The 20,725-nt window shown below is 36.2% G+C and overlaps 3 protein-coding genes across 5 annotated transcripts; 1 reads left to right on the top strand and 2 right to left on the bottom strand.

Annotated features, from left to right (window-relative positions):
- Positions 1-53: 53 nt before the first annotated feature.
- On the bottom strand, positions 54-6,112 carry LOC110782355 (chloroplast envelope membrane protein). The gene is made up of 7 exons (XM_021986489.2): positions 5,151-6,112; positions 4,503-4,588; positions 3,524-3,697; positions 2,880-2,994; positions 1,458-1,555; positions 1,207-1,342; positions 54-441 (listed from the first exon to the last, which is right to left on the bottom strand). The coding sequence occupies exons 1-7, from the start codon at positions 5,796-5,798 to the stop codon at positions 373-375; spliced, it is 1,326 nt and encodes a 441-aa protein (XP_021842181.2). The 5' UTR covers positions 5,799-6,112; the 3' UTR covers positions 54-372.
- Positions 6,113-7,131: 1,019 nt separating this feature from the next.
- Positions 7,132-15,951, bottom strand: LOC110782353 (uncharacterized). Its single transcript, XM_021986487.2, has 21 exons — positions 15,725-15,951; positions 15,457-15,493; positions 15,080-15,210; positions 14,817-14,912; positions 14,648-14,713; positions 14,487-14,552; positions 14,309-14,374; positions 14,132-14,197; positions 13,941-14,022; positions 13,557-13,690; positions 12,436-12,575; positions 11,749-11,799; positions 11,570-11,652; positions 11,426-11,480; positions 11,207-11,315; positions 10,080-10,557; positions 9,759-9,972; positions 9,539-9,609; positions 8,593-8,761; positions 8,377-8,500; positions 7,132-7,925 (listed from the first exon to the last, which is right to left on the bottom strand). The coding sequence occupies exons 1-21, from the start codon at positions 15,882-15,884 to the stop codon at positions 7,273-7,275; spliced, it is 3,051 nt and encodes a 1,016-aa protein (XP_021842179.2). The 5' UTR covers positions 15,885-15,951; the 3' UTR covers positions 7,132-7,272.
- Positions 15,952-17,448: 1,497 nt separating this feature from the next.
- Positions 17,449-20,693, top strand: LOC110782351 (uncharacterized). Of its 3 annotated transcripts, none has more exons than XM_056838197.1 (4): positions 17,449-18,030; positions 19,218-19,512; positions 19,842-19,935; positions 20,306-20,693. In XM_056838197.1, the coding sequence occupies exons 1-4, from the start codon at positions 17,579-17,581 to the stop codon at positions 20,572-20,574; spliced, it is 1,110 nt and encodes a 369-aa protein (XP_056694175.1). In that variant the 5' UTR covers positions 17,449-17,578; the 3' UTR covers positions 20,575-20,693. The 3 variants fall into 3 exon arrangements, with proteins under 3 accessions (XP_056694175.1, XP_056694174.1, XP_021842177.2); XM_056838196.1 differs by having other exon boundaries at positions 19,203-19,512; XM_021986485.2 differs by having other exon boundaries at positions 17,450-18,030; positions 19,257-19,512.
- The last annotated feature ends 32 nt before the right edge of the window (positions 20,694-20,725 follow it).

Here is a 20,725-nt window from a genome sequence, read left to right as displayed (position 1 = left end):
ACCATAGATCTCCCTTGTGCAAAATGTGCAATAAGATGCAAGTATACAACCAGTGAAAACAAAATTCCAGACTGATTTCACTGATAACATCATGTTCGTGCTCCGTCCAAAATTTGAATTTGATGTTTCATAACAAAAATCAGAAGTGAATTCTGAACTTTACAATAATATGGAGTATAGTGAAAATTTATGACTTCAACACTTTGAAGAAAGCCCATTCACAAGAAGAATCAAACTATACATAACTCACACTCAAAATTCAGCTCCCAATTTGATCGCCTCTGACAAATGCCTCTGTTGAAGGCTAAAGAATTTGTGATGGGGAAAATGCTCCTAGCACATTATTCTGTATGTTATTGAGGGAAAATCTCTTCAGTGACGTTTCATTTCGTGGAAGATATTATACACTTTCGGGGATAATCTTGGTAGGAACTTGAACAACTGCAAATTCACCATTGACATATTAGATTCCCAGCCAAATGAATAAAGAAATAAACACCCTGCTTCACATCTCAAAAGGGGGATAGCATCATATGGGCAACTAGCTTTCCCCAAAGAATAAAACAAAATGAGGTTCTATCATCAAGAAAATTGGGTTAAAATAAAAAAAGGTTTCACCTTGTATACTCGTAGCTGCTTTAAAAGCAGAAAAACTTCAGTTAAGAGCTCGAGATCAAGTAAAATGATGCATGCCATTATTACAGTTGTTAAAAATCAGCAGCAAAGAGTTGTCAGGTCATTATCAGGGAAATAGGGACATTATGTTTGACCCAAGTCCTGGTAAATTTTAGATTTTTAAAGACAATTGAGGCATCCAGATGAGTTCAGTCTGGAACAATTGTTTTTTATTCACAACTTTACAAGACGATAAACTGATGGACCATGAACCTGACTAGAAAGGAAGAAAATTTTCTGGTTGATCTAACAACACTGTTACCTGATTCGCTAGTATGAGATTGGGTACGGGTTCGCCATTCGCTACCTAATTTGCTAAATTAGACCAAAAGTGTACCATCTTCATGTTATAATTTGCTTTTTTGGTTCGTGGTTCGTGGGGTGATTAGAGAACTAGGTAACATTGTCTAACAGCAATCCTATAAATTTACTGAGATCCATCAATTTGGTCTATGATTTACACAGAAATACAGTTTCACTGTAAGGAATTCAGGAATTGTATGTATGGTAATTAACAGGAGTTGAACTTACCCAAAGCTTCACACAAGCATCCATGATAACTGGTACCAGGCATATAAATATCGTAATGGCAGATTGATCAATATCCAGGCCATAATGCTCGACAAAGACTTCACATACGGTTTGCCATCCAGACTCAGAATGATACCTGCATGATAAATAAATGACACTTATATCAGTTAATTATTAATAATAATCTCCAAAAGAATTTACTAGTTACAAACGTTAGATACTTAGAAGTTGGTGTCTGCACAAAAGATTACCCAAGAAATATATCAGTGATAAGAATAATGAGAAATGCTTTTCCAGTGTCTGTAATGTTGTTGATAATTTTGTATCCTGTGAATTTCAGTAAAGCCACCTACATATTCAAGAAAAATGATTAAGATCACACGTTCAACTGCCAGAATCACATTCACATAGAATAATTTGTATTCTGTGCAAATCACCAATAACACCAATGTTAAGTATCTTGTAAGTTGAGCAATCTCTCTCTGAAAACGTGTAGTGCACTATGTTAATCAGACTACCCTTGACACTTAGACATGGGTATGGACAACCAAACACTTCATTTTTGGCTGAAATCATGGAAAGTTTTCACAATTTGACTGCGTCGGACAGTTGGACACGTACTCGTGGCTTACACTAGTACCCGAGTCAGAGTAACATAGGTTGTGCATGTCACATGACCAATGGAAATACAAGAAAGACAACAAAACTAACAACTAAAACTAAAACTAAAATATGGAAACCACAAACTGTAGTTTCCGGTTTTTTGTTGTCAGTTTTCATAATCAGCATGATTATTTTAGGAATGACTAATTTTTAATTAATGATTCAACCTAAATCATATGACTTCAAAGTTACAAAACTGAAAATTGACAATGATATCGAACAGGCCTTAAGATTTCTTCAATAGATATAAAAACCTACATTTCAGCAAAGTCTCAGCAATTCTCTATGTCAATCGAAAACAATTACTCCCCTCAGAAAAATATTATTGGTTTAACTGTTTAAGCAATAACTAGTAAGTCAATGACAGAACAGCACAGTAGCACTATGCTTGATCCTCTACTTTGACCACATAATCCAAAACATCACAATGAAAAATGATTGACGAAAAAGGTTGTGCTAAAGCCTAGATGCAGTTAGTAGTACCAGCATCATTATTATGACCCCACTCACTGCCTCAAATGGGGCTCCCACATAAGCAGGGTAAAGGAGAGGGGAGGAGGATTTAGATGTCCTACTTGACCCTTGGTTTAAAAAGGATTGACTGCAGTTCACATAAAACAAGCATATGAATTTGTTGAATCATTCTGTTCTTGTCCAGTAAAATCTAATGCACAAGATGCAGTTGGAGTGTAATAGCATATTAAATTTTCGGAGTTAATATTTTTACCTGACAACTGGAGAAGTTTATACTAGGTTACAGTTAACTGGACAAGTAAGGCGGCATCATAAATTAACTATCACATTCAATGTGCTGGTAAAGAACCTGACATTATTCAGAACCTGGACCATCTTTTGCAAGTGAAGTTTAGAAATTACTTTTTAAGGTGATACAAAAGGCCTCCCAAATATATATGTTAAATTCCAAGTGTTTTGTATGAGATAATCATGAGCATGACTGGACTGGATTCACATACAAATTTAAATGTAGCAGAAGATCCTAGACAACTTACTTTGCTCGGGTTGAAGTACAATAAAAGGAACACTGATGTCCCAAAGACCGTATCAGACCATATGTTGGCAAATGCATTCCGATTAGTTAATCTCAATTCATCTCGCAGCTCTAGCCTGTCAGGATAACCAATCCAAACAAATGTTAATATAACTAAGATAACAGCCGCTTTTGAGTATTTAAGGGTTAGCAGAAAGGAATGCTAAGTTGCTAACACAATTGCAGCTCACTTTTTGGTCCTAACTCCTAAGCGCAGCTTGTAAGTCTAATCTCTGATGACAAGTATACTCTTATAATTTAGCAAAGTAACTGAAGAAACCCCAAACCTCCAAGTTAGGAAACTATACACAAAGTTGAAGTGCCATAACACCATAAACTCACATAGTAGATGAAAAAGTATTCCCCTTTCAACTTGAAAAGAACATTATTTGAGCTTTTTAAAGTTAATTTAGGGAATGCATCCATTTTAAAGCTAATCTTAGCAAGTGAGTAACAGATTGGTTAGGCTGTGAGGGAAAGCTTGAAACTTAATTAAGTCACTAGAAGATCATGCTTTGAATTATAAACTCATGGCCACAAACTTTCACAGAAACGAAGTTGCCTGAAATGGAGTAAAACAAAACTGTGCTGGTCAGTAAATCTTACGCTTTATGCCGCAATTCCCACCACGCCTCCTCCTCAGAAAGTGGAGGTGCTTTACCAATTTCAGCTTCAAACCGAAGCCTTGCTTTCTCAGTATTTAATTCCTTGACCATTTCGAGCTTTTGATCTCTACGCACATCAAGCAACTCTGCAGCAAGTGGTACAGTCTTGACATATCTGTCCATAGCAAAACACACCAAAGTAAAATTAAAATTCTGCCATAATAGTGATGATCAGGAATGTAATAACATTTTACATATTACACCTCTTGTACTATTGTAATCAAAATTTAGATAGATATAATAAGTATCACATTCAAAGGCCTCAATGACATTGAATAACCTTTCCTCAAAACAAGGAAAAGGGTGTTTTGAAGGTTAAGACATTTGGGTGGCAATAGTTTTGGAAAGGTTTTAATGAAGGTTAAAGAATCATGGATAATTAGCAAACGCAGTAAAGTATGGTGAACACCTGAAATATGAGATCAAAAGGTGCTTCTTGCCTCTTTCTAGGTCATGGCATCTAGAGCTAGGGAGCTTACACACTTATTTGCTTTCTGATTATCATTGGAGGATACTTATCATCTAACTGTATTGTTTTGTGGTTAAAGTTCAGTATCCAACTAAAGGCATTCCAACAAATTTACGAAGGAAATCGAAAAGGTACGTAAATGCAAGCTCTTTTACGAAGTTAAATGTGGTCTTTGTGGGGGAAGCCTGAAACATTCATAAGCTACAAATTTTACTACTTAGATGTTCATGGTTAAATATATCTTCCGTTTTAAGAGCTCAAACATCCTTAATACACAACTTCATCCATTTATAAGTCACACTGTACTATTTCAAGTTTGACTAGGTAATGCAGTGGTGCAGATATTATTTTACGATAAGCCACACAGGCACACACACAAAAGGACCAGTTTGAGATGTAGACACAATATGTCGAGCTTAAAGCCAAAAAACATAGTAGTACACCAATTTACCTGTCTAAAAAAGGCATGAGAACATAATCATGGACAAGAAAATCCAATGCCCATGGTATAACTATCAAAACAGCCAAAAATTTAGCCTGCAAGACCAGAAACAACACAACAGATTATAAGGTAAAGGTCATGTGCTTTTCTAGTAAATGTTAGGCAAGTATTGAGAATTTCATACAGCAGAAGGCAGAAAAGAGCCATTCATAACTTAGATTATTATCCTAACAACATCAAAAAAAATCATTCAAGTATAGCAAATCAAATGAAGCCAGTAAACACCAAAAGTTTAGCCTGCAAGACCAGAGACAACACAACAGATTATAAGGCAGAAGTCATACACTTTCCTAGCAAATGTTAGGCAGCAGGCAAAAAAAGCCATTGATAAGTTAGATTATTATCCTAACAACATAAAATATCACACAAGTATAGCAAATCAAAAGAAGCTAGTAAACACCAAAAACAGCTAAAAAGACTACCGAATTCCTCGAAGCAAATTGAAAATGTTAGGCAAGTATTGAGAATTTCATACAGCACAAGGCAGAAAAGAGCCATTCATAAGTTAGATTATTAACCAAACAACATAAAACAAAATCAAACAAGTATAGCAAATCAAAAAAGCTACTAAACACCAAAAACAGCTAAAAAGACTACCGAATTCCTCGAAGCAAATTGAAAAACACGGTCTTCATACAACAAATCATCATCTTCCTTCCCAAGAATGAAATTCTCAAGAGTCTTAACCAAACCCCTCTCAGGAATTATCTCATCAGGGTCACCATCAACATCATCTTTCTTCAATTCACTCACATCATCAACATCAGCATAATCCCATTCTCTACTAACTGCCCCATTTCCCTCCTCAAAAACAAGCCAATCCTCCCAATTCCTATTCTTCTCATTCCTAATCCCCTCTTGTGCCTCTCTCAACTCAATAATCGCCTCAGCTCGATTCTTCCACGCCTCGAACTTCTCCTTCTCCGAAACCCCTTCTTCCTTATCAAAACCCTCAACTTCAATTTCCCTCTCCTCTTCAGACTCCTCCAAATCTTCCTCCCTTAAACCAAGCCAATTCCCATCTTCTTCAAAGAAAAACCTCTGCCACCAACTCTTCTTCCTCGGATTAAGTCCCCTTTTCTTCGCATTCGGAACTACTAACCCTAAAATCCGCTGATTCCTACTCCCAAAATCTTCCCTAATACTGAAATTGGGCAAAAGGTTGCTGTTTTTCCTATGAATTGAAGTGCATAAACTAGGATTGAAGACCATTAAATTGTCAACTAACACTACGGAAGTGCTCATAACCACAACCCCACATTGTCAGGCAAAGATTCCCAACAAAATATTTCTGCTTTTCTCTTTTCAATTCTGCGTTCAATTTGAGATGAAGTTAAGCTTTTCCTATGAATTGAGTGCAGAATTTGGAGAGTGGAGAGAGAATATCTCACATTCTTCCGTAAATGCGTAAAAAGTTATAAACCTTAATGGGGATTTTTGCAATTGATTTGAGGAATTAGGAAGAAGATTAGGGGAAAGTAAGGAGGGTTTTAGCAAGAAAGGAACAAAGAGAGGAGAGAAATGGAGTGGATAAAACCCCGGGAACTTCTCATTTTTCTCTTTGTCGACATGGACACCAATTGGTCCACATATTGTACTAGGAACAAAACCATTTATTATTTATTATTTATTACGAAATATTTACTCCGTATTATTTATTTCAATTCAGTTAAATTCAATTCACTTTAGTTCAATTAATCAATTTCAGTTCAGTTCAGCACAAAAGAACATAGCCTAAATCCCTACCAATTTTCCCGACCTTAGTAAAGATATCGAAGAATATTTTGCGTCTATTTACTACGGAGAATTAGTTTTATGTGCACTTGTTACATGAATGTAAATTGTCTATTTAATTTAGTTTTTCACCCATTATGTACAAGACCTTTTGTTAAATTTTCTCTTATTAGTGGTCCACAACTCCACATATTGTACTAGGAACAAAACCACTAAGATACTCTCTCCTTCCATCAGTCCTAGAGGTGATCAAAATTCGGGTCGGGTCGGACTTTAACACAAAAATCATGCCTATATCCATAAATTTGGTACAGACTTTGCGGCCGAAGCAGGTTTTTTGGGCCGGGCTCGGGTTTTGGTTATAAAGCACATTTTAGGGTACCCAAACCCGCACTTTTTCGGGCCATGTTGGGTCGGGACAGAGGGCAGAGCTATAGTTGATTAGGTCTAGTACTCAGTCTATTCCATCCTTAATATATGTATCTTTTACAAAATAACTTTTTACATAAATTAATTTAATAGACATTTATTTAACATATAAAACATGAAAAAATTGTAACTTAATTAAACATTTGATAATTCAACCTCGAGCAAGCCTATTAAGCCTCAACGAGCCAATCGAGCCGAACCGAGTTCAATTTTGATGTTTCAAGCTCAAGCTCGAACTCAATTTCCCGGGCTCGACGAGATTCTAGCTCGAGTCGAGCCTGTGCTCACGAGTTTCCACCTCGAGAAGGCTCGGCTCATTAACACCCCTAGTCCCGGTAGTAGGCTTGAAGCCATAATAGTACTCTGTAACAAAACTTCCTGTTAATGTTGATATTGAAAGAATACAGAGCACAAATAGCAAAAAAACTTCTAAAATTTGTATAAACGTAAAACATAAACTCTCCATTTCTCCCTAAAGATTCTCGGTACAAAATTTCAGTGATGTACAACATTCAAACATGACTACTTCCAAAGGTAAAAGTAACAGTACAACATACTATGTCTGAAACCATCTTTTAATCTGCTGCCTTGAACCTTGTTTTTCACCATCTGATTTATCAGAACTCTTCTGTGAAAACTTGGATCTATATTGTTCAATCAACACATCCAGTTTATCAACACCATCTTGACCAATAGACTCTTTGTTTCTATTTCTCTTCTTTGTAGCCTTCCTTTCAGGACCCTCTTCAGTAGGGTTATTATATGCCTTCCTCTTTTTTGACTGCTTGTCATTTTCATTGTAGGGTTTTGGTTGAGGAAGAGCCTTTACAGTTCCATTGTTGTGCTGAAATGATTTACCATGGTTTTGATCCTTTTCTTGGTTGTTGTTTTTACCTTCTCTTGTTCGGACTCGCTGTGGCTTCTTATTTCTTTGATTCTCTTCTGTAGCAGCTTCATCAGTTGACCTGTTTCTGTTAAATTTTTTTCTGCCAGTTTCTTGATCTTCTCTCGAATTCATACCATCCTCTGATTTTCGTTTTCTGAAATTCTCTTTGTTTGATTTGGTGGGTGGTGAAGTTAAGGTGTTTTCATTTTTATCATCACCAGATTTCTGCAGTTGGTCATTAATCTTTAAGCCTCTCTTTCGCAGTGTCTGAACATTGTCAACAGCGAACTCCACAATAGGGCGGTGCTGAGGGCCGAATGGCTCTGTAAATGAAAATTGTCAAATTACGAAATGAAGTAATATCTTTGACCACAAATTCTTATTTACAAGTGGTGTACAATAAATATTGTAAACCGAAATAAAAGTCAACTTAAAATGCTTACACTTATGCCGATATAGGTAAAAGTTATCTACTAATGATAACTTTTTTCATTTTAATAAAAATTATTCTTTCAAAATCACTAATATAAAGTTAATATTTAACCCTTTAAAATGTTTATCCATTAACTTTTTTCGTAATATAAAGTTAAAAAAATGTATTAAAAGTTACAAAAAAACTAGGTAAAAGTTACAAAAAAAACAAGTAAAAGTTATCTTGGTTTACAATAACTTATTGTACACGGTACACCTTGTGCGTGCAAGACCTATTGATCTTTGACCGTTAACAAAGCAAAAGCAATTGCAGAATATTGACATCTCATGAAAAGAAATTACCAGGATTGTTGTTAAGCACTCTTAATGTCACAATAGCATGTTGATGCTCTGCAAATTCTACAAAAGCAACTCCACGAGAATGGCTTCTCACCTTCCCGTTCTTAACATCACTAAGAAACTTTATCTGTATAGCAAATTCAGAGTGCCAGCAAACATGAATCTAAAGCAACAAGGACAAATAAAAACATACCAATAACAATAAGAAACACCACAAACCTGTCGTATCACAGGCGTTTGCTTGGAAGCTTTTGAAATCACAGCGTCAATACAGAGCTTTTTCAGTTGTTTTGGGGTCATTGCCTTTGGTAAATTGTATATTACTAGTCTTGTATTGGAAACATGGAAATTTGGAGATTGAAGTTTAGTCATTTTTTTCTTATGCAACCTGCACAGTATCAACCACCATCAATATACAATTGAAGGACAATAGTGGACAAGCAAACAGATGCTGGTGCTCATATAGCAACAGTCAACAATCTGCCATATATTACCAACTCATGAATCATGATCACCATTGTCTTTAACAAAGAATACTTAAAAATAGACCTCTCTCTGTGCAATTGAAACCATCAACTTCCAGGCACACTAAAAATCCATAGGTCAACCATGATACACCAAAGTTTTGCGAGGTTGAAATAAAAGACGAATATAAAGTAGTTTAGAGCATCAATTGTAAGCTAAATCTTAATTGCCCCCTCTTAGTCTCTTCTCTCATCCACATCACCACTATCTCTCAATAAGAGTTGCCCATCAAAAAAACCCAATAAATACACTATCTCTTATTTACTACCTCTTAACTTCCTTCTTTACATATTTTTCCTTTTTTAAAAAGAAAATAAAGATCACAAAGCAAACACAAACCTCCACCTCAACCCCCCTCTTATTTCTAAGAGCTACCTCATATTTATATGATGTCCCAATCAACCTCTAAATAAGAGGGGGCTAAGAGTTACCACATTTTAGCTAAGAGCTAACTCTTAAGGAGAGATAAAAGTTAAGAGGGGCATAAAGATAGCTAGTATTGATGCTCTTAAGCTTTTACTAACTGAAGTTCAATGACTCTTTGCTGGAAGTCAAGGTATTGTGTTTTCTTGTCCTATTAAAGAACAAAATACCAACAGGAGGCCCAATAGCACATTTTGTCGTTTTGATTAAAACTTACACTCCACGTTTCTCCAAATCTTCACTCGAAATCCCTTCTGCAGCCGGAGTTCCCTCAACAATCAGACCCTCCTGCACAAACCACAAAATAATTCTGTTCAATAAGCTTCTGGAGTCTATACTTTTTGCTAAAAACAAAATCACAGAGATGAAACTCTTTAATATGACTCCTAATACACTAGCCAAGAAAAACTGGACTACTGGAGGCAAGAAAGGCAGACCTTTGCCAAGTAAAGGTTGCGGTGATCTTCAATCTCCTTTTTGGACTTCTCCAATGCCATGTCATCAGCTGATTTCTTGTCCAGCGCCTTCAATACCTTCAACTGCCTTCCTTTAAGAAAGATTCCTAAACCAGGTGCATCACTTGCTGCTGATACTGCTGCATCAGCTGCTTCACTCGTTGTGAACTTCAGGAATCCGGTTCCTCTTGGTCGCCTGTTAATGTAAGAAAGAATGTTATATGCATCTTACACATTACCTCATGGGGGGGGGGGGGGGGGGGGGGGGGGGGGGGCGTGAAGATAACTGCTATATGTCCATACTTAGTAACTGGATGAACAACGGGAAAGAATGATTTGATTTTGCCGAAAGTGGAGAATCGTTGTTTCAATTCTTCAGGATCAAGATCAAAAGGAAGATTGTTTATAAAAACTGTTTTTGGAAGACCGTCCTCGTCATTAATAGATTTGGATTTAGTGTGCGTGTCTCTAGCTTTTCCATCCTTAGTCTGTAATGTTTGTTCAGGTTCAACAGTCTTTTCCAAGCTGACTTCCTTAGCAGGAACTTCGTCATTCGAACCATTGTTTGAAGAAGGATCTTCTTTCACGGATGAAGTAATAACATTTTGAAGGATCTTCCGTGCTAATTCTGCTTCCTCTTCAAAAGTAATTGCAGCTTCCTTTTCCTTATCTGAGTCAGAGTGAGCTCCATCAGAGCCTTCATCCCTTGTCGCATGATCCAAATCATCATTCTCAAACGCATAGTCAGTGTCACTGTCGACTTCTTCATCAGCAGATTCTCCTATAAAACATAAAAGTTCATGTCTGAGAAAATGTTGATCCTATATAACTATGCAACAGCAGTTAGTTAGTTGCCCATTACCCTAGAAGCCATTAAGCACGCAAAACCTTTTTTATGTACCCAGGTAAACCTGGAACAACGGTTATGAGCAAAAAGAACCTTTGGGTGTAAGAAAACTTGGTAAGAAATACAAACTCGTAGTAGTGAGAAATACTAACTACCACCAGTTAAGCAATGAAGCCCAACCAGGAAACCTCACTCTGGTAGTCAAACAATGACCACATACAGCAGTAGCTAAGAAAATGTGGTAAACTTCCTAAGTTTATAATTCCAAATTTCTTACAAATGTCATCTGTATAAATTTAGCATTCCTATTATTCATTTTCTGGTGGATTACAGCCTTCTCTCCTCACTCCCCACTCCCTACCTCCAATCCCCAACATCCAAAAAGAGGGTAAAATAGAGGGAAAGGAAGGCAAGGAAAACACCCAACATGCTAATTTTTTTGGCAGCTACCAGAATCTCTTAATGCTACTAAAATTTCCATTAATAATCTAACATTCACATTTCTCATAACTTGAGCTCTTTATGATCCTCTCTTCCAAAACCCTTTCCACTCAGATAATTTAGAGAGAGGAAGAGAGATTACCATCATCTACCACAGAAGTTACACCGGTTGTATAAAGTTTCTTTGGTACAGCCCAGTCAACAGCAATAGTTCTCTTATTAAAATTTTGTCCATTGAACTTCTTGATAGCCTAGAAGAAGAAATACAGAAAATTAAGCATTTTATACACAAGAGTAGCAGACCCCTCATAAATACCAAGCGCAGTTTTGTAACTAGATATTTAGAACATAGTCAACATACATTTTCAGCATCCTGCTTACTGGTGAACTTTACAAATGCAAACCCCTTGGCCAACCTGAAAAAGGAAATCCAGTCATTCATGCAGACAAAAGAAGAGCATAGAATTTTCTGGTAATGCAGTAATATTGTTCAATGAAGCAATACTTTGTTTCTGGATTCCGAGGAATAAATACATCCCAAACAAATCCTACAGCTGAGAATTTTTCATTTATCTCCTTGACTGTTGCCTGTTTCAATACAATAATCGGGTTTTAATGCACTTTATAAAGGAATTTGAAACTTTAAAACGATGAATAAAAAATTTACAACACAAGATCATTAACCTTGAAAGGAAGGTTACGGACTATGACTTTCCACTTCTGAGCTTTGGATCCCTGGAGCAGACATGCAAAACAATTAGAACTATAATGCTTATTCAGTTCTTGTCAAAACAATTAAAAACACAAGGGAACTAAATAAACAATGTAAACATTGTAATATCATGTTAATCACACAGGAAAAATCTACAATATAGAGAGTAAGTAAATATTCCTAGTCCGGATCTCGCACTCCTGAAAGTCACCAAGTCTGTGATCTGCCCACATATACCTTGGTTCTGTTGGCAGTTCTACACTAAATGATCATCAATCATCTGTCGTATACTTGTACGATAGTCATCATTTGGTATTGATAACATATGAAAAAACACCCACATCAATTCAAACTAATGAGGACACAACTCTGTACAAAATAAGATAATAACTAAATAAGTGAACACTGACTCCACGAACGTTGGAACTTAACATGCCAAAAAAATATAAGATAATGTTACTTCACAAATCCATTAGAAATTTCACAATCTACAGCTTTCAGGTACTCAGCCGAAGGCCACATTACATTTTTCCAGCAACAAATCACTCTACGTCTCTACCTGAACATGCGACACAAATTTGGGGAAAGCGTATATCACGTTGGAATAATGCAAAAGGCATTATTCATAAGTGGCTAGCATGTCTAGTAACATGGCTTACCTCCCCTCCAAGTTGGCGAGCCCACACTAAGCCTCCTTCTACTTCTTTTTGGTGTAAGGCTGCAACAGAAGCACGTGCAGATCTAATACTTGCATAAAGTACTGCTGCAGCATCCATCTTGCATCCATCTTGAGCAAGCCCTATAAAATTGCCGCAGTGTTAGCATCCAAAAATTGAAGGGCACAAAAGTCATTTCAAATATCATTTCACGGGAGTCATAAGTGTTACAATCACAACGTACAGTTCAACTTACAGAAGTACAGAAATAACCTTCTCTTTATAAACACTCTTAACATTGTGTTCGGGAACCAATTTAATTTGTCCCTCTGGAAAAACCTCAAAAAAAAAAAAACATACAAGTAGGTCCTATAATCTGAACTAGTTTGTTTTTTCCCCTTCTACAGTGTATGACATTTAGAGTGTTCGGTAAAAGTGGTTTAATGAGGAAATGTGAGTAAAACTAGAAAGCTAGGAGGATTCCCTAATTTTAGCTTGTTTGGGTATTAAAATGAAAAAGTGTGGAAAAGAAAATATGAGGAAATATGTGGAACTCACTTATTTACTTTTTCCTATATTATTTTCTATATTTCTACCTAAAAGTGATGGGAAAACTATGGAAAACTAGGCAAATCAAATCATTTTGCAAAAAAATTGCCTTCCTTTTCTCTTCCTTATCCCACGTTATGCTCTAATTTCCATAGGTTTTCGTAGATTTATGTAAATTTATTTTACTTTAGATTTCCACAGTTTAACTTTTCCTCACATTTTTAGCCCCAGATCAGACAACAGGGAACAAAGAACCCCCCAATAAATAAAAATTAAAAAAAAAAAAGAGCATCAAGAGATCAGCTTATTGTCTTGTACAAATGGAAAATAAAAGAAGCCATTAATGGGGTGGGCCCTACAGTATGTATCATCTATGATGCCCAACCATGCTCTAAAAAACTAGAACAATGCAAGAAACCCCGTGTCAAGCAATTTGTAGCATATCATTTTGGGCAAAACTATGCAACCACTTATACTTCTTGACTATGGAGTATGGACTCACAAGTCATAATCTAGATTTACTTGAGATCCATAACGAAAGAGGGGGAGGGGGATGAATGAAAATTTTCAGTTACCATGGTGTTGTAGCTCCTCTTTTGGAAGTGGGTATGTGACTGAACACACTCCATTTATCTTCCTGGCACGACGTAGAACCTCCTCTGCCATATTAGAAGTCGAAAGGCCTCCAAAAATGACAGTTCTTGCCACCCTTCATACATTTCAAATAAGTATGTCATGAAGAAAATCAGAATCATATCGGTAACAGTCACATTGAATATAATATAACCAGTACAGACTATCATCTGCCCTGTGGAAAGTCTAAAATTTTCATAAACACCCATATACTGTACAAACTGTCCAACTTTTGAATTACAGAAACTTGTTTATTCAGCATATAATGTATAGGTTCCAAAACCGAAGTTCAATAATTAGTGGGGTAGGGGGGACTTGCAATTTACCTTTGTTTATCTGAAGATTTTCCTATGTCAGCTGGACCAACAGAGACTCCCTTTGCTTTCTTTGGTGGCTGAAGCGATTTACCTGCAATGAATCCAAGTATAACACTTTAACAAACAGGTGATCTTACACAAAAAGGATTGAAGTGGACATTTTTAGGAGCATTCTCAATATGATGTATCAAATATTTTACCTATTTCAGGTTTACTTGGAGGCTTAACAGGCTTTTCAGCAGCATGAGGAGCACTATCCTTGTTATCTGTTGTCAATACAAATTCAAGTATGTAACAATGACAATCAGGATTTTTACACAAACAGGATTAGGAGAGTTAAAATAGCATTGTCATTGTACGCATTGAGATATCCTAACCTGTTTCACGTTTACTTGACGGCTTTTCATTCTTTTTAGAAACATGAGGAGCAATATCCTTCTTATCTGTTGTCAATACAAATTCAAGTATGTAACAATGACCATCAGGATCTTACACAAATAGGATTGAAGGAAGGTTAAAATAGCATTGTCATTACATGCATTGAGATATCCTAACCTGTTTCACGTTTACTTGACGATTTTTCAGTCTTTTTAGCCACATGAGGAGCAATATCCTTCACATCTGTTGTCATTATAAATTCAAGTATGTCACTATGACAAACTGTTAATCTTACACAAAGAGGATTGAAACTATATATATGTAATGAAATATCCTACCGATTTCCCTTTTATTTGGAGGTTTTTCATGCTTCGTAGCAGCATGAGGAGCACTATCCTTCTCGTCTGTTGTCATTACAAATTCAAGTATGTTACCATGACAAACAGGTGACCTTCACAAATAGAATTGAAGCAGACATAAAGGAGTATTGTCAGTATATGCATTTACCAATTTCACTTTTACTAGGAGGCTTTTCATGCTTCTCAGCAACACTTGGAGAACTATCCCTCTCATCTGTTGTCTTATCAGCATCATTTGATTCAGCTGCTCAAGTACATAACCAAGAAAATTTAGCATAACTTGAACTAGAAACTACGTAATCAGTTTGCACTAAACAAAACTAAAACTAAGAAACGTCTTTGATCCTCCTATAATCTTATGTGAAAATGCCAATTTACTAAAAAAATGACAACATGAGCGAGTCAACCAACCTAAGTTTGTTTTAGGTCTACGTTGCTCCAAGGGAGCACGATGCGAAGCTTGTTTTACCACAATTCTCCGGCCACCAAGAGATGAACCATTTTTCATTTCGATAGAACGGTCTGCATCCTCAGCAGTAGCACTGTGAATCAAATATAATCACATAAGTGAGCAAAAAAAGCAAATGAATTATGCCATATTCTCATAGGAGATAAATTCTACTTGATGTTTAATTAAATGCTAAACTTTAGGTTTTATTTCTTCTTTCACTAAATTATCATAAGCTTAAACCCATCATAAGCTTTTTTTTTTGAGGGCACTAAATTATCATAAGCTGCACATTCAATATCAAACTAATTTGAATAACCTACTTATCAATCAAACTTACAATTGAACATAACCAAAGCCTCGATGTTCCGTTGAACCTGTGAAATTGCACCCATATTGCAGAAGTCAATAATTACTTACATTTCCAACAAAATTGCATAAACCCATCAAAAATCACAATTTCCCCAAAATGCTCATACAAATTAGTTTTGCATTGATTAACCAAATTAAGTGCAAATTAACAATAATTAGGACAAACCAACATCAATAATTTACATAAAATATTGGGGGAAATCCTGAAAAACGAAGAAAAATGATTTGAGAAAAACCTTTCTTGGTGACCATGAAGCAGCGGCGTATGGGACCCACATCGCTGAAGGATTCCTCGAGCTGGGAGTTTGTGAAAGAGAAGGGCAAATTGGAAATGAAAACAGTAGCAGGGCTGTGTTCGCTTTGGTTTCCATCCTTGGGTTTTTTGTTCTTCCCCATTTTTTGTTGAGGAGAGAGAAAGAAGGTGTTGCAGAAAGAAAGTGAGGATGAAGAAGGGTTTAAGCTCAGGGCTTATTGGAGTAACCAGGGAAGGAAATGCGTTTCTTGTGTTGGGTCGGGTCAGAAAGATTTTTCGGATCCGTCGGATACTTGGGTCGTTCATGGATTGTACTTCGTAATAGGCCATGGGCCCACAAATTATAAGGTACACCCGGTTGTATGTAGTTTTACTGCAACCGGGTTAAAAGCACATATTTTTACAGATTAAAAGCACATTTACATACTTAAAAAGCACATTAACGATTTAAAAGGACATACTTATATATTTTTCCTCCTTTTACTTGCAAAACTTTGTTTTTCATCTGTAACAATGTGCTTTAAAACCGTAAAAAGTGCTTTTAATTTGTAAATATGTGCTTTTAAACTATAAAAATATGCTTTTGCGGGGTTAAAAGTATAAAATGAACTGGTTACACGTAGAACTACGTGCAACCGGGTGTACCTTCTACCAATTGCCATGGGCCCATGGGCTGGCGAGCACAAGGGTTGTCCTGGCCCGATACGAAATTGGTTCGGCACCGCTAGAGTATGGGTCGTGTTTGGACATGATTTCAGAAATTTGGCATGAGCGTAACAGGCAAGTCACTACATTAACACGCTAATTTTTTTAGTAATTAACAAAAGATCTTAAAATTAGTTATTGAGCTTGCTATACGGCATGATCCGGGCGGCACAACATGTGGGACGGGGGTCTTGCATAGAGGCCTCGTTTATAGAAGAGAGACATAAGCTGGCACGGTACGACTTTCTCTTGGCTCGTTCTAATCACGGGCCATCAGTGCATGAGACACGCGGGGCACGACACGTTGACCTACACGACTGACACATGTCCAATTATATATTATGACTTACTTTTTTGTGTAGAAGAGATATTCAAAGTTAAGCTCGTCTTTTCTCAAAATCTTGTCTAATTTGTTCGTAAAAAAGAAGTAGGAGAATTTAGCGCGCATATATAAGGGTTAAAATCTTGATGGGATGTACAACATCCAAAAGACGTGTTACATAAATCTAAGGCATGATTGCTCTTTCTATAAACATGTTGAAGTTAAACCCAAATAAGAACTCATGTCGTTGGTGGTTGTATAGTGTTTCTTATGAGCTTTTTAAGAACTTGTCTTGATAAGAAGAAGTATTTGTCTTTAATCCGGTCCAATAAGTTAAGATAAATCTATAAGTTCATATAAGATTTTATCGATAGATAAGTTCAATTTAGATAAATTCAATGAAAATAAGTTATTTTCTTTTAACACATAAATAAGTTCTTTTTAGCGAAAATAAGTTCAAGTAAGTTTATATTGCTCAAATAAGTTCAAATAGGATAATTTCAGACAAATTCAGTTGAACCAAACAGAACCCTTCGTACTCATAATAATACAAAAAAGAGAAAATAAATATCTATGACTATGAAATTGCGTCAGTAGAAGATACACGTGTGAGGGCTAAGGAACATACTTCACCTATCCATTTTCTTTTTATTATTCCTTTTTCTTTTTCTTTTCACTCTTTTGAAAAAGGAGGCAAAAGAAAAAGTATAATAGTGACAAAAAAAACTGCTTCCAAAAACCAAAAATAAAAACCACCCTTCTTCCCAAACAAGGCACGCAAACAGAGAGAAGAACAACAACAACTAGAAGATGAGAAAGTCCTTTGGTGGAACCTACGGCGGTGGCGGCGGAGGAGGCGGTGGTGCAAACGGTGGAGATATGTTAAGGAGTGTAGGAAGGGTGGTAAGAACTAGGCTTAATAATTTCCAAGAATCCCTTCCTTCACCAAATTCTTCCACAACTTCATCCACTAACAAATCTTCATCATCTACAACAACAAAAACCAAGAAAACATCATCCAAACATGCCCTATCTCTCTCCTCTGCGACCCCTCTTCCTGTTTCTGCTGCTTGGGTTCCTTCTCCTAGTTATTTGATCTCTAATGATGTTGTTAATGATGATGATAATGATGATAATAATGTGGTTAATGATGATAATAATGTGGTTAATGAATGGGAATGTTTGGAGAATTATTATGATCCTATTTTTGGGGTTGTTCCTTCTACCCTTGAAGTTCAACATGTTCTCTTCTCTCTTCGAGAGTAAGTCTATATACAAACTACAAAGTATATTGTTATTTTAAACTGCGGTATATTATAGGTACACTCGGGTGTATAATGAACACTCTGGAGGAATAACGGATATTTTGTGACTTTTGGGGGACTAATAGAGGGTTATTTTGGCTTTCCTACACTAATTACTTTATTTCTAATGATGTTGGTGTTAATGATGGTGTTAATGATGATAATAATGTGGTTAGTGAATGAGAATGTTTGGAGAATTATTATGATGATCCTATTTTTGGGTTGTTCCTTCTACCTATGAAGTTCAACATGCCCTCTTCTCTCCTCAAGAGTAAGTGTAAATGTTGTTTTTTTAAACTGCGATATACGTATATACTTTAGGTATATCCGGGTGTATAATGGATTATCTGAAGAAATAGCAAGGACATTTTGTGATATTGGGGACTAATAGAGGGTTATTTTGGATTGTTTATGGTTATTGCTTGTTGCAACTATAAACTTGTAGTGCTTTCTTAAGTTGTTTGATTAGTCACATGCTTAACATCATAGTTTCATCTATATATTAGTGTTTTAGCATGAGATCAATGTCAGATTACTTTGCTTGAAGTTAATTTTGTTGTTTGGTTCATGAACTTCACATGAATTTCCATGAGTTTTGGAATTTGAGCACCTATGCAAATTCTTTAAATCTGCGAGATATTACAGGTACACTCGGGTGTATAATGGACACTCTGAAAAAACAAAGAACATTTTGTGATCTTGGGGACTAATAGAGGGTTGTATTGATTGTTTACGGTTATTTTTTTACAATTATAAACTTGGAGTACTTTCTTAAGTTTCTAGATTACTCACATACTTAAATCTAAACATTAGTGTGTTAGTATGAGATCAATTTCAAACTACTTTGCTAAAAATTGCTAAATAAGTTTTGTTGTTTGTTTTATGAAACTTGAATTGTAACTTCCCATGAATTGCCACAAGTTTTGGAATTTGTTGCATCTATGCAAATTCTTATATACTCTGTTGTATTCCTTGTTTAGTTGCACCCTCAATTCTTTATACAATAAGTTGTCTAATGAACATAATGGAAGAAGGTAGACAAACAGGATTAAGGCCTTAATACTACATTAACATTTGCATAGTTATTTATAATGTTTCAACTTTTCAAGCTTGTTCTTTAATCATTTCAGAGTGCATATATTTAGTTTTCAGAGTCCTTTACCTGTAAATCTGCACCACTGTAGAGTCATCCATCCAAACTCATGCTCGCAGTCCACCACCGATGAAGAGATATCTTGTGATGTAGACATTGAAATGGATGAGCAAACAAAGACTGCTACAGAAACACTACTGCAAAGAACATTATTGTCTTCAAAGGGTTCGGATACAGATTGGATCGAGCCATCAATGGTTCCATATGACTGGAAATTGACACAGTCACCTGGTTGGGGGAGAGTTCATGATGCTTTTGGTCTGTTGCAGAGTGAGCCTAGTGTTCAGGTAAAATCTCGAATTTTACTGCTTTTCTTCTTATACAGAGTTCTGATCATGCTTTAAGTTTCACCAAAATCTGGTTAATTCTACCAATAATCTGAATGTTAATATGTACGGAGTAGTGGTTTGTGGATAATGAAACAAGCAGTGCTGTGTTTGAGATAGAAAGCCAGGTTTTATAGCAGTAACAGGTTTTATAGGAGATTTTTGTACTAATTCTGACTTTTATTTGACACGAAACTTTACAAGTATTGTGAAACGGAGGGACTATACAAGAAATTCGTAAAAAATTTAGTGGTGCCTTCAGTCTGTTTGAATTTTTTGTTACTTGACAGAGAATGGTGGTATCGTTGTCTTCTGATAAAGCTGTTTGGGACGCTGTTCTGAACAACGAAGCTGTACGACAGATTAGGGATTCTTACCGTGATGGTTAGTGTACTTCTTGATCTAATCTCATTATTTTGCTCCTGAAGTCCTGAATTTCTATTTGCATTATGTGATCATCGTTATGCAACATTTTTGGAACGTACTACGTATATTGGTAAGAAACTCACCTTATGACTTGGAGGTCATAGGGTCGAACCCCATCAGTTTTGAAATGCTTGAGAGTGTTTCAAGCGAAGACCTGTGTAGCTGAGTTGACTAACCTAACATGTGATAGGTGTTGGTTCAGTAGGGTTCTTCTCCTAACCTAGCTAAAAAAAGATGTATATACTACATATGTGCTTGGTGAACATAGTAAAATGTCCTACAGTTATAAATTTTTCGTTTAAAGGTTTTCGTGTTTACCTATCCGCAGCTGCAGAATTGTTACCCCCAAGCTCCGAGGAGAAATCCGACTCCTCTAAGGGAAATTTGAAAATACTCCAGTGGATTTTTGTAAACATGAAGATAAAATTGCTGGAAGCTCTAGGGAATATTTCACGGTTTGTGGGCGATCTGTTTAAACCCGTTGATTGTGATAAAGAAGAACAATCTTATGCTTTCACGGAGAAGCTCAAGTCGACATTCTTGCTCACTGTCGTGGTCTTGTTGATCGTGGTTGTTGCTCGTGGACATCGGGCTTGATCAATCATCATTTGTTGATAACTTGACATTACTACAAACATTTACTCTTTGGATAACAAATATGTCTTGGGTTTTGAATGTTCAACACACATGAAACCTTTTGATGACTCTTTTGATTATCCCTCTTACACCGGTTTACTTCATCATTTTC

Source organism: Spinacia oleracea, chromosome 3 (assembly GCF_020520425.1).
Source record: "Spinacia oleracea cultivar Varoflay chromosome 3, BTI_SOV_V1, whole genome shotgun sequence".
Taxonomy (NCBI): Eukaryota; Viridiplantae; Streptophyta; class Magnoliopsida; order Caryophyllales; family Amaranthaceae; genus Spinacia; species Spinacia oleracea.
The sequence above is the reverse complement of the archived record's forward strand: the minus strand, read 5'-3'. Positions and strand labels throughout refer to the sequence as shown.

What these genes read in the sequence shown, in the direction of transcription:
- LOC110782355 (XM_021986489.2), bottom strand. Translation starts at nt 5,798, where the DNA reads ATGAGCACTTCCGTAGTGTTAGTTGACAATTTAATGGTCTTCAATCCT. An exon ending in TGTACTTCAACCCGAGCAAA is followed by an intron (nt 1,556 to 2,879) that starts GTAAGTTGTCTA and finishes TTGAATATGTAG; the next exon opens with GTGGCTTTACTGAAATTCAC. An exon ending in ATGCTTGTGTGAAGCTTTGG is followed by an intron (nt 442 to 1,206) that starts GTAAGTTCAACT and finishes GTGAATTTGCAG; the next exon opens with TTGTTCAAGTTCCTACCAAG.
- LOC110782353 (XM_021986487.2), bottom strand. Translation starts at nt 15,884, where the DNA reads ATGGGGAAGAACAAAAAACCCAAGGATGGAAACCAAAGCGAACACAGC. An exon ending in CCTCGGAATCCAGAAACAAA is followed by an intron (nt 11,481 to 11,569) that starts GTATTGCTTCAT and finishes TTCCTTTTTCAG; the next exon opens with GTTGGCCAAGGGGTTTGCAT. An exon ending in GTAAGCAGGATGCTGAAAAT is followed by an intron (nt 11,316 to 11,425) that starts GTATGTTGACTA and finishes TTCTTCTTCTAG; the next exon opens with GCTATCAAGAAGTTCAATGG.
- LOC110782351 (XM_056838196.1), top strand. Translation starts at nt 17,579, where the DNA reads ATGAGAAAGTCCTTTGGTGGAACCTACGGCGGTGGCGGCGGAGGAGGC. An exon ending in GTTCTCTTCTCTCTTCGAGA is followed by an intron (nt 18,031 to 19,202) that starts GTAAGTCTATAT and finishes TAATCATTTCAG; the next exon opens with AGTGCATATATTTAGTTTTC. An exon ending in AGAGTGAGCCTAGTGTTCAG is followed by an intron (nt 19,513 to 19,841) that starts GTAAAATCTCGA and finishes GTTACTTGACAG; the next exon opens with AGAATGGTGGTATCGTTGTC.